This window comes from Scylla paramamosain, chromosome 18, assembly GCF_035594125.1.
Source record: "Scylla paramamosain isolate STU-SP2022 chromosome 18, ASM3559412v1, whole genome shotgun sequence".
In the NCBI taxonomy this organism is placed as follows: domain Eukaryota; kingdom Metazoa; phylum Arthropoda; class Malacostraca; order Decapoda; family Portunidae; genus Scylla; species Scylla paramamosain.
Genome location: NC_087168.1, coordinates 6,330,221 through 6,343,616, shown reverse-complemented (window position 1 = coordinate 6,343,616; position 13,396 = coordinate 6,330,221). Strand labels below are relative to the sequence as shown.

Genomic DNA, 13,396 nt, shown 5'->3' with positions numbered 1-13,396 from the left:
GTCCACCTTTCTAACGCAAGAGTTAACCAGTATTCTCAGTCATTCATCCCTTTCTCTGGTAAACTCTGGAACTCTCTGCCTGCTTCTGTATTTCCACCTTCCTACGACTTGAATTCCTTCAAGAGGGAGGTTTCAAGACACTTATCCACCACTTTTTGACCACTGCTTTGACCCTTTTATGGGACTGGCATTTCAGTGGGCATTTTTTTTATTAGATTTTTGTTGCCCTTGGCCAGTATCCTTCCTACATAAAAAAAAAAAAAAAAAAAAAAAAAAAAAAAAAAAAAAATTGGGGCCTAATTTGTGAAAATAATTTCCAGTATAAGCATAAAATGTGGAAAACTACTCATTTATAATGTTTTATTGTCTCACGTGTCTCATTGTGTAATCCTACAATAAATAAATGCTACTTTTGTATTATATATCATTTTGTTTCTACTATGTGCAAATGAGAGTTCAAATTTGCCACTTTCTCCAAACATGAATAGGTAAATTTCATAAATCTCATTATCCTGGCCACAAAAGCAAATTTAGAAATAATAACAGTTGTTACCCAAGGACAAGAATCATGATCCTAACACAAAACTGAGACGTGTTTGAAAGTATGAATCAAGTGTTAAAGTTAAAGTTTCCATATAGCACAAGTTCAACACCCACACAACAGATCTGACTGACTGGAGGAAATAATGTTGTCTATACATCTTGATTTAATTCTATTCAAGTATTTAAGTATTGCATCAACAATTTGGCGCAGTGATGTGCTGGACAGCCTTTTTTTTTTACAAATTATGTTATTTTACTGATAACTACACTCATATATACATTATGAAATATAATTTTGTTAAAAGTGGTGATTGGATATAGCCACAACCTGCAGTGTAGTGGATCATCTTTACCTCCACCCTGTATAAATATGGCGATGGCAGAAAACAATTTTGGAAGTGGCATGTCTGAATGAAGAAGCGTTATGTGCTGGTTAAAAAAAAAAATCACCAATCTTCCTAATTACCCAGGCCTAGCACATACATACACACACACACACACACACACACACACTATCCACAAGCCTCAGCACAGTTTATAGACAAGAATGTTTTTTAACCTGAACACCTAAATATCATTAAATACATGTCAACACCCACCCTCCTGGCCAGCAGCAGACCAGTGCAGTAGCAAGCTGCATAGTTGGTGAGGCCTGTCTTGACGCCATAGTTGGGAAGCTCATGGGAGTACGCAGATGCAATGATCATATCTCCCTCAATCCTTGCGTAAGCAATCTGGGCAATGACATCAGTGTTGGTGAGACGCACAATCAGCCTGAAAAGAAACAATGGAATTAAGCCAAAATCGACGGTTATTATCATGAGTAATAACTAATCAAATTAATTGATCAGTGAAATTATTCATAATTTTCATAAATAAGCCTACTTTTCACCCACTCATTCTACACTACTCTAACTTCCACTCTAACCTCACAGCCACTTTGATGAGGAATATTTCCAATGCCCTGATCCAGGACCCATCTATTTCACTTGGTGCCTATGTATCATAATCATGTCAATAAAGGTTTGGTCATTGCATGTAGCACAATGTGGTCACCATAAAAAATTTTCATCCTGTATCAAAATCAGCCAGCATTTTTCACATGAATGGTACTTAGACTAGATGAAGCTAATCACAAAGAAAGCCTGAGGAGGCAACATTAGGAGAAAAAGGCATTTCATGCCTTGGGTAGCTCAAACCTTTTGTTCCGATTTGAATGGCAACAGTAAGGACACAGGTGAGGTAGAACCCACAAGTGAACAAAATGCACCTCAGTCATCACTAGTAAGGCTGGTGAAATAAATAAAGCAGAAGCAAAGGCATCAGTTTTATTGTACCGATCTCACTATTACTTCATGTTCAATCTTACTGATGTTTCATGTCTGTACAATAAAAATTCAGATAAAGAATCCACTTCCTAAAGTTCCTTTTCCCATTCTTGAATGCATTATAGTCTGTTTGGAGCATGAAGGCCGTTCAAGGTGTGGCAGATTCTGGAATTCCCATAAGTGCGACACTGCCAGTTCATCCACCAATTATCGGATTAACAGTCTGTCTCCCTTCGCACTCTCTCTCTCTCTCTCTCTCTCTCTCTCTCTCTCTCTCTCTCTCTCTCTCTCTCTCTCTCTCTCTCTCATAAACATAAATATATATATATATATATATATATATATATATATATATATATATATATATATATATATATATATATATATATATATATATATATATATATATATATATATATATATATATATATATATATATATATATATATATATATATATATATATATATATATATATATATATATATATATATATATACACACACACACACACACACATACATGGGAGTGCTAATCCCTTTTAATGATACCCCACCACCACCACCACCATTACCAGGGTAACATGGCAACATGGGAAAAATATTTGCCACATCATAGAATTTATACAAATTGTAGTAATAATCCTAAATACTGACACTCATTGTACTATGTACCTTCCTTTACTATATATAGAATACATAAAATATCACTTTCAAACAGCACAGAGATGGGAAACAAAAGAGAGAGGCCTATGTATGAAGGTTGATTTGGCAGCATGGCTAGAGGTAAACCACCATACTTGCCTCACCTTGAATGGGCTTCATTCTCTGAACAGACTATAGTTTTCTTTTATTCAGCTCTCTCCCCACTAGGCAGCAGATTCTCAGTTCCCAAGTTCCAAAATGGATTAGTCAATCAAAGGGCATCTTCTCTCCCTCTCTAATGTACAAGAAAAGCCTTGACCCTTTCACCCATCATGATGCCAATTGCGTCAAAACTGTCTACATCTGAGCTTTTAATGCAAACTGCATAAAAACTTTAAAATTTACCAAAAACAATTTCAATCACAATTGTATCAAGCTTTATTGCATCAGAGATCCAAGCTAGACACATCAAATAAACTGTCAGCTCTCGCATATAGGGATTTCATATGATTAATGTCCATGAACCAGCATCCATGGGCAGCCAGCGTGATTGGCGTGTCATCCCTTTGAATCAAGTCCTGAGCTGGGTAAACCTGGATTACAACTAACAGGTGAGAAATTGTGAAGATTTTTGTAATTTCAGGACTTATTTAGTAATTTGGTTTATTTTACATTTTAGGAACACATTATGCTACATTTTACTTTTTAACCTCATACATATTTTTTTCCTCCATTTTCAAGAACTACTGGTAATATGAAAATCCCAGCAGTAGTGTTGGAAAGCATATAAAAATCAACTTATACTGGTATATAAAGCATAAAATGCTGACTATAAAAGTTTCAAGCTATAAGGTGAACTTATCTTTTATTTCTCTTCATTCAGTGTTTTTATCTCTTGGAATAAATGTTCTTTATAACATTAAAACTACAAAAATTAAAACATGAAGCCTTTTTAATTAATCATCAAATCCAGCAAAATCACTTCGATCAATATATACACTGCCACTCTAAAGGCAATAAATGCTTTCAGAATCAGATAAATAGGTATTCAAGTAAAAGATCATCTGTGCCAAAGCCACAGTTTTTCTTATCCGTTTTTTCTTTTATTTACCCATTGCAAATCATGCCAACTGAAAGTTTCCTGATGTCACCTGGTGCTGTGAGAGTGCCGTGGAGGTACCCTAAATAAGTGTCAATTATTCTTTCGCAGGGTCATTGACAGGCTGGTTTGCCGATATATCCAGGAATTATAATTCAGCAATTAAACCTCCAGGTATTACAGCAATTTTCACATTTAAACTTCATGCTAGTCTTGGTAGCCTTTGTTAAGTAAGGTCCCACCTGGTCCCACCCAAGCAACAACAACATTCTGTTGAAGCATAATGCTATCAATATATTAATTTTTATTAGTGTAAAGCCTAATTATTTTCTGATATAGTTCAATTTTTGAGTAGCAAGATTAGTGGGACACCAAGTAAGCCAGCCACAACTACACTGGGACAACCCAATCAATATTTTGACTTGTGAACTCATATATCAGGGCAACAAAATGCTGCAAGGAAATTATATTTTTTGCTAGTTATTTCTTCAGAACAGCACTATGTATCAAACTCTGAGTATCCTTATCTATTGAACATCTTGTACAGAAGTCTGTTCAGTGATTTTATCAGTAGGGTGCACAACCAGACACATGCCCAATGGGGTTCAAGATACAGGGCTTATGACACTCCTTTAAGGGGAGGGGATGCCTTAAAAATCATATTTTTCGACCCAGAGGTCAAAATTGAATTATTAACATCGTCATCCTTAACATGCCTGGCGTTTTCTGTGAAAACCTCAAATTGATACCATTATCAACCTTATTATTATTAAATCGCCTTTGTTTACCATTATTAAAAGGTTTTAAATGCCCCATGCACCACGTGTTTGGTCACCTGGCTTAGAAACTCATCATTTTGAAGCTTTTTTTTTTTTTTTTACTTCATTTTAGTGTTTTTTTTTCTTAATATATGGAGCTTCAGTTGGCAACATCAATGATGTGCCACAAGAGACTCAGAGGGAGGCTGGCCACTGCGTTCAGTCCAGCAAGACATCAGTGCGTGTCAGCACTCCACTATCCAAGGCTACTTCAGTTTCTTTTGTATTTGGAAGGATGCCTCATTATAATAAAGCAAAGCATGAATGGAGAGATGCAACAAAGATGAGGGAAAAGAAAAATAAGCAAGAGGAATTGTATTATGGTAACAAGTTGCCATCAGACGCTGCCTTTGTTTCGCCACCACCATCATAGCATTCTAAGCTATGGGCTAAATGCAGCAAAACTAATATTGGGACAAAGAGTCAAGTTTTGCTACCACTGTGACCGTATTAGACCACAACTCTGGGTACTTGAATCCAAGTTTACTAACTCATCTTGGGTTTGGTGTTTCTCAAAACACTCTTGCTGGGTTAGGCATTCAAGAAAGCAGAATAACACCTGTACGGAAGAGGACCGAAAAGAAGCCTCATTCAAGAGAAGGAAGTGAAGACTACCAGCCAGGCAGCTTCTAATAAACCTGGCAACAAAGAGGAGGGTGGCGCCCTCTAATAAACTCACCTGCGAGTGAATAATATCCTGTCATACAGGAGGGGACCAGGTGCCAATTAGCCCTGAATATGATAATAAACAATGGTTTGCTTTTGGTTATAAAATTATCTTTATGCATGTAAAATTTTACCAGAAAAACCCAAAATATGGAATTATAAACACTTCTCAGAAGAAAACAGGTCACATCTCAAAACTTAAGTTTTTTTTTAACATATCAAGCATTTCTCCTTCCTTGTCCTACAAGATAATGGAGATGTAAAGGTATTGTTGGAAAGAGGAAAGAATGGGCTATTTTTCCCCAAAGATAGATTTTCAGAAAAAGCTCTTCATGCTGTGCAATTTTTTTGTAGAAAGAAAAAAAATAAAAGGAAAAAAAGTTATATCAAAATGAAATCCCTAATAAAAAAATTATCTTTGGGAAGTCTATATATATATATATATATATATATATATATATATATATATATATATATATATATATATATATATATATATAAACTAAATTTTATAGCATTTGGATGAAAACAAATAAGGAAATTTTATTTATCACTTAAAAAAAAATACAAAACTAATCAGCAAATCTCAATGAAAATTTGCTATTGTAGGTAATAAAGTACATACACACCAAAAATCATGAGGATCAGACAAATATGAATGTCACCTCTAAGAGTAACAGGCATCCCTTAACATGAACTATCAGGTCTTGACATACAGTACCTCATCAAGCAACTGACAAAAGATTCTTGTCACTAGGCCAGTAAAACATAACACTAGTGAAAGTTTGTTCAAGAGTGTTCTATTATCTGTTTAGAATCTGGGACTTCTGGATGTTTTAAACACAACCACACTAACACATGATGAAAAGGAACCCTACATGATTCAGGGGCACACATGTGAAAAAGTAGGTAGGTACTCACCGATGTTTAGGGGTGTTGTACTTGTTCTTGGCCTGAACAACTAGGCGCTTGCGAGCATAGTAATCAGTCTTGCCTTCACGGCGCCTCTTAAACTTCACTTGGAATCGCTTAAAGTAAGCCTTGTTCTTGACTACCTTGACATACCCCTGGTGGAGAATGATTCTTGTAAGAATTATAAATAACAAATCTCTGCTTTAAATGTTGGTGGCAAACAAGGCCTCAATTAAATTATGAAATCAGGTTTCTGCTGTCCTGACATAAAAGACTAAATAACCAGCATAACCTATTTACACAAGTAACTTCTGTCCAAGTAAGTGACAAAAAGTTGCCTTAGTGAGCTGTGCATATTATGTTTTTGCAGACTACTGCAGCTTAACACAGAGGAGAGAAAAAAAATAAAAATAAATAAAAAAATAAATAAAAAAAAAAATAAAAAAAAAAAATATATATATATATATATATATATATATATATATATATATATATTTTATTTTTATTTATTTTATTTATTTTTATTTTATATATATATATATATATATATATATATATATATATATATATATATATATATATATATATATATATATATATATATATATATATATCAACACACTACATGTTTGTCCAACTGTTCGAGCCACTGAAAGAGGTTTGAAAGGTTAACAAAAGGTAAATTATTTGACAAATATCATACATGTTCATAATTAGTATCATAATTTTGCAATGGTTTCTTGATGCCTTACAAAACCACCCTGAAATTTAAAACAATATATGCCATTTTGACACTATCAAAATAGTTTATTGGCCTTTAGTTAAAACTTCCTTTTTTTTCTCTTCCCAAAATTCATAATATAAAATGGCAATTTATTTTCTAACTGATCATGCATTAGTCTTTTTATCAGTGTGTCTAGGGGAAATATACAGTACTGGCAAAAAGTATACTAGCTGCTGCCATCACTAATGGAGAACCTCATATGTCAATCTGTTGCACCAGCACCACACCCTGGTCACTCCAGCATGAAGCCCTAATCACTGGCTACCACACCTTGTTATAATTTAGGTTTTCAAGTCTTTACATGGACAAATAATGAGGTAGAGGGCTATCACAATTGGGCATGGTTTTAATTTACAAGTGCTGCACATGGATAAAAAATCTCTATTTTGCTTTTCCAAACAGTTTTCATTACTGAGAATTTTGATTGTTTACATCATCTTTCACAAATTAATATTCATGTCAATAATTATGGATTTTGAAATTTTACTGAAAATTGCTCTCAACTTAAATGCTGCAGGAGGCAATACAAGACAGTAGTCAGGCAACCATATTCAGAGCCAGTTCATAATGGCTTTGATTGTCCTGTCTGATGTCATTTGTGTGGCTACTGTTAGGTCAGGAAAAGGTTGGGTAGGTTGAGTTAGCTGAAGTTGAGAGAAAATTATGAGTTACTTTGCTGCATTGTCACCAATGTCTCCATTTGAATCAGTACATATTCCCTTATAGTGCAAATCATTGTGATATTTTTTTTTTCATCATTTATTGTTCAACCTGGTAACACAGTTTTGGTTTCATTTCAAACTACATACACTATGGAATGGTCTACAAACATGAAAATGAAGTTTTCATCATTTATTGTTCAATCTGGTAACACGGTTTTGGTTTCATTTCAAACTACATACACTATAGAATGGTCTACAAACATGAAAATGAAGTTGTGGTGATTTGTATCACTGTGTGACTAGCAGTGGGATATCAACATGAAAAGTTTTGCTTTCCCAAATGAGATTGAAATGCATTGATTGACTGGCTGTGAATCAGTGTCATCCATTGTTGGGTTGAGGGAGTGGAGCCATTATTCTCTGAAGCAAAACCTGGAGTCTTTGAAATAACTATCTCAGTCTGTTGGTGACAACCATAATGAGAGGAGGTATTACGCACATTCAGCCTGTGTGTGATGCATTTGAGTCTATAGTGAAACCAAGGCATTATCATGTTTGTCTATCTTAAATGTATTTTGAATTATTCCTGGCCTTCAAATGCATCCTGAACCACATAAAATCACAGAATTCCCACACTTTCCATTATCATGCAGGAGTTACCTCAAAATGTTGAGATTTACAGTAAAAGTGAAGCTCAGATTCATTCAAAAACATTGAAAACTGTAAATACATCCCTGTGCACTACCAAAAAATTAATGGTTAGGTTAAACTACACAGGTTCATACTGGAAGCTATTATTCAGTATTTAATTATATTGAAGCAGGTAGTGGAATTTTTTAATTAAACTGAATTATGAATAGCAATAGAGAAAGAGGTAGACACTAAAATATTTCAAGTCTGTACTCACTCCACAGACAAAACATGCCATACCTAAACAGAATACAGTACAATAATAAATGAGTGATTTTCCGAAAATTTATCCGGGCATGGGCATCAGACTCACGGTTGATCAAAATTGAATCTACAAACATTCAAAACAAACAGCTTCAGAATAAGTCTTAATGTATCTGAGAAACCCTCCACTGTCATATCAAGACCTTCCAATGGCATCGGCGAAGATTAGTCCTGTATGTTATAATACTGCAATGACATTAGTGTTTTCATCTCAGGGCTGGCTTCGTTAGGTTCAGATTTATTCAGTTCATAACCTTCACTATTCATCTCTTCACTGTGTTGATCGTAATTCGAACAAGCGTCACATTTTGAAGAGAAAAGTGTAAATATTAACAGGCTAAGGCTATTTCCATAATCGCCATTTTTTTGGAAAAGTGAAAGATCCACGGGCAGTTCCAGAAGCTAAGGTCAAAACACATCACCACAACCTCCACAAGCTGTCACAAGATGGTGAGGCTCTCCACACCCCCCGTCGGGTGAATTACATAATCTAATAACCTACATGACAGCAAATAGGGAAACAATGATCAAAGCAATCAAAATACATCAGTATCTCTCGGAAAACAATTCGATTTCTATAGGAAATAATTGAAATACGGCTGGCGACACCTGAACTATCAACACATGGCGGCCACCACTCATATTTACTTGCCTGTCCCGCGTATGTGGCCACCTTCCGATTACATTTGCGCCTTAACACATCGCACACACCTTCATTGTCCCTTAGTGTTCATCACAGGGAGCAGGCTAGGTTTAGGTACTTACCATGATGATGGTATCGGGGCGAGCACGGCCGGCTAGTCACCTCAGCTCGGCCACGCGGGGAAGAGGAAACATGGAGCCTTGCACCGAGCATCAGGAGTTGGTAAATAACTACCTACACATGATTGATAAATTTTAGGCACATTACATGCACTTCCTATGCATATATAAAAAAAAATAAAAATAAAAAACTTAAATATTCTTTTCAAAATATCAAACTGTTTTTCTAGTAAGAAAAATGAAAAGAAAAAAAATCTGATCTCGATCTTGATTATAACGCTATAGAAAACAACTTTTACGGTAAACTAGTCTTTATAACAGTAATTCCTAAAAAAAAAAGGTAAATAAATAAATACATGAAACAAAAGAACAAAAAAAATATATATATATTCACGCGACCGCATCCTTAACATCTAATATCATTCTCTCCAGAAAACCGTTCACTGCCTCAATCATCCTTTCATGATTGATTGATACATTTATTGTTGTATTAATAATGAAATACAACAAAGGAGGAGGACGGACCTTGCCACCCACCCCCTGGGCAAAGACTTTTTTTTTTTTTTATGTAGGAAGGATACTGGCCAAGGGCAACAAAAATCTAATAAAAAAAAATGCCCACTGAAATGCCAGTCCCATAAAAGGGTCAAAGCAGTGGTCAAAAATTGGTGGATAAGTGTCTTGAAACCTCCCTCTTGAACGAATTCAAGTCATAGGAAGGTGGAAATACAGAAGAAGGCAGGGAGTTCCAGAGTTTACCAGAGAAAGGGATGAATGACTGAGAATACTGGTTAACTCTTGCGTTAGAGAGGTGGACAGAATAGGGGTGAGAGAAAGAAGAAAGTCTTGTGCAGCGAGGCCGCGGAAGGAGGGGAGGCATGAAGTTAGCAAGATCAGAAGAGCAGTTGGCATGAAAATAGCGGTAGAAGACAACTAGATATGCAACATTGCGGCGGTGAGAGAGGGGCTGAAGACAGTCAGTTAGAGGAGAGGAGTTGATGAGACGAAAAGCTTTTGATTCCACCCTGTCTAGAAGAGCAGTATGAGTGGAACCCCCCCAGACATGTGAAGCATACTCCATACATGGACGGATAAGGCCCTTATACAGAGTTAGCAGCTGGGGGGGTGAGAAAAACTGGCGGAGACGTCTCAGAACACCTAACTTCATAGAAGCTGTTTTAGCTAGAGATGAGATGTGAAGTTTCCAGTTCAGATTATAAGTAAAGGACAGACCGAGGATGTTCAGTGTAGAAGAGGGGGACAGTTGAGTGTCATTGAAGAAGAGGGGATAGTTGTCTGGAAGATTGTGTCGAGTTGATAGATGGAGGAATTGAGTTTTTGAGGCATTGAACAATACCAAGTTTGCTCTGCCCCAATCAGAAATTTTAGAAAGATCAGAAGTCAGGCGTTCTGTGGCTTCCCTGCGTGATATGTTTACCTCCTGAAGGGTTGGACGTCTATGAAAAGACGTGGAAAAGTGCAGGGTGGTATCATCAGCATAGGAGTGGATAGGACAAGAAGTTTGGTTTAGAAGATCATTAATGAATAATAAGAAGAGAGTGGGTGACAGGACAGAACCCTGAGGAACACCACTGTTAATGGATTTAGGAGAAGAACAGTGACCGTCTACCACAGCAGCAATAGATGAAGTTACAGAGAGAAGGATAGAAACCGTAGGAGGGTAGTTTTGAAATCAAAGCTTTGTGCCAGACTCTATCAAAGGCTTTTGATATGTCCAAGGCAACAGCAAAAGTTTCACCAAAGTCTCTAAAAGAGGATGACCAAGACTCAGTAAGGAAAGCCAGAAGATCACCAGTAGAGTGGCCTTGACGGAACCCATACTGGCGATCAGATAGAAGGTTGTGAAGTGATAGATGTTTAAGAATCTTCCTGTTAAGGATAGATTAAAAAACTTTAGATAAGCAGGAAATTAAAGCAATAGGACGGTAGTTTGAGGGATTAGAGCGGTCACCCTTTTTAGGAACAGGTTGAATGTAGGCAAACTTCCAGCAAGAAGGAAAGGTAGATGTTGACAGACAGAGCTGAAAGAGTTTGACTAGGCAAGGTGCAAGCACGGAGGCACAGTTTCGGAGAACAATAGGAGGGACCCCATCAGGTCCATAAGCCTTCCGAGGGTTTAGACCAGCGAGGGCATGGAAAACATCATTACGAAGAATTTTAATTCGTGGCATGAAGTAGTCAGAGGGTGGAGGAGAGGGAGGAACAAGCCCAGAATCGTCCAAGGTAGAGTTTTTAGCAAAGGTTTGAGCAAAGAGTTCAGCTTTAGAAATAGATGTGATAGCAGTGGTGCCATCTGGTTGAAGTAGAGGAGGGAAAGAAGAAGAAGCAAAGTTATTGGAGATATTTTTGGCTAGATGCCAGAAATCACGAGGGGAGTTAGATCTTGAAAGGTTTTGACATTTTCTGTTAATGAAGGAGTTTTTGGCTAGTTGGAGAACAGACTTGGCATGGTTCCGGGCAGAAATATAAAGTGCATGAGATTCTGGTGATGGAAGGCTTAAGTACCTTTTGTGGGCCACCTCTCTATCATGTATAGCACGAGAACAAGCTGTGTTAAACCAAGGTTTAGAAGGTTTAGGACGAGAAAAAGAGTGAGGAATGTACGCCTCCATGCCAGACACTATCACCTCTGTTATGCGCTCAGCACACAAAGACGGGTCTCTGACACGGAAGCAGTAGTCATTCCAAGGAAAATCAGCAAAATACCTCCTCAGGTCCCCCCAACTAGCAGAGGCAAAACGCCAGAGGCACCTTCGCTTAGGGGGATCCTGAGGAGGGATTGGAGTGATAGGACAAGGTAAAGATATGAGATTGTGATCGGAGGAGCCCAACGGAGAAGAAAGGGTCTACTTGAGGGTAGAGTATCAAAAATATAAAAATAGATAGTATACATTACAAGAATATAAGTAAATAAATAAGTACAGATATTGCACTCCTTATTGCATAAATATCCTACAGTCTGGGAGCAAACGTAGGATATTCCTTGAATATATTCCTGAGAGTGCCTGAGTTTAAAAAAAAATGGTCAACGAGGGTATACAAGTCATGTTGATCTTGCAGCCTAAATTTAGCAATGAGAGGACATTCCGTGACATAATGACGCAGAGTGTGTCCTCTTGGTACAGCACACAGCACACAACATACACTAGGAGAAGCACTGACTTCCCAAAAGTATTTATAGCCTAATCTGAGCCTCATTGGCACGCTGTCGTGTGATGCAGTGTCTCCCAGAGGTGTAAGCACAGCTCTGGGAGACACCTACATAGTGAAGACTACTGCCACTACCCCTATGGCAACAAAGCTCCAACTGATCACTAATGCTACTATGTATAAAGTCCTTAATGCTACTCTTAACATAGCCCAGAGTGTACTCAGCGCCAGGGTCCACTGTGTCGACGTGAAGGGCACATTGAGCAAAGCGGTCTGCCTCTTCATTAAGAGGGATACCCACATGAGAGGGTATCCAGGTTAAGTGAACCGTGGCACCAGCACCTTCTAGGACGTGGATGGTATCAAGACATTTATTAACTAGATCACAGTCCATGAGGGAGGTAGATTGGAGAGCATACAGTGCAGCCTGACTGCCAACAAAGAAGAATACATCCTTACGGAGAGGCGCCACAATATGGAGGGCCTCCAGAACAGCATACAGTTCTGCCTTAGTGGAGGATATGTGTGCAGGGAGCCGCCTGAAAACCTCATTGTCAGTGTGGTGATTGGCAGAAATGTAGTCGCGGATAAACAGCCTGAGGACCTCAATCCGAGCAGTCCTGGGGCATCCCAAAATTATTCTCATGGCTTCATTCTGAACAAGCTCCAGGGGACGGACCTCAGTGGCATTAAACTGTATTAAAATAGGGGCTGCGTAGTCAATGAGGGACCATACGACAGATACATATATATATATATATATATATATATATATATATATATATATATATATATATATATATATATATATATATATATATATATATATATATATATAACATCCCTAGGACTGGAATGCCAGCCCCCAGGCCCCTGTTTGCTAGCAGCCGAAGTGGCGCTAGCCGTGGCAGACAGAGGTCTCCAACATAGTGTACAGCGTGGAGTGACTTCCTGAAACTCAGCTGTACACCCAGGTACTTGTGTATATGAACTCTAGGGATGGGAACATTATTTACAGTGGGCGGTCGAGAGACCTTCCCTTTGGCTTGAAATT

General features: G+C 37.5%; 1 protein-coding gene across 1 annotated transcript in view; it reads right to left on the bottom strand.

Annotated features, from left to right (window-relative positions):
- Positions 1-9,326, bottom strand: part of LOC135109062 (large ribosomal subunit protein uL18B-like) — a 28,522-nt gene extending 19,196 nt beyond the window's left edge. Inside the window, exons 1-3 of the mRNA XM_064020084.1 lie at positions 9,175-9,326; positions 6,019-6,164; positions 1,143-1,317 (exon numbers count right to left, since the gene is read on the bottom strand). Coding sequence (XP_063876154.1) covers positions 1,143-1,317; positions 6,019-6,164; positions 9,175-9,177 — 324 coding nt within the window. The 5' untranslated portion in view covers positions 9,178-9,326. The remainder of the gene's footprint in view (positions 1-1,142; positions 1,318-6,018; positions 6,165-9,174) is intronic.
- Between the last annotated feature and the right edge of the window lie 4,070 nt (positions 9,327-13,396).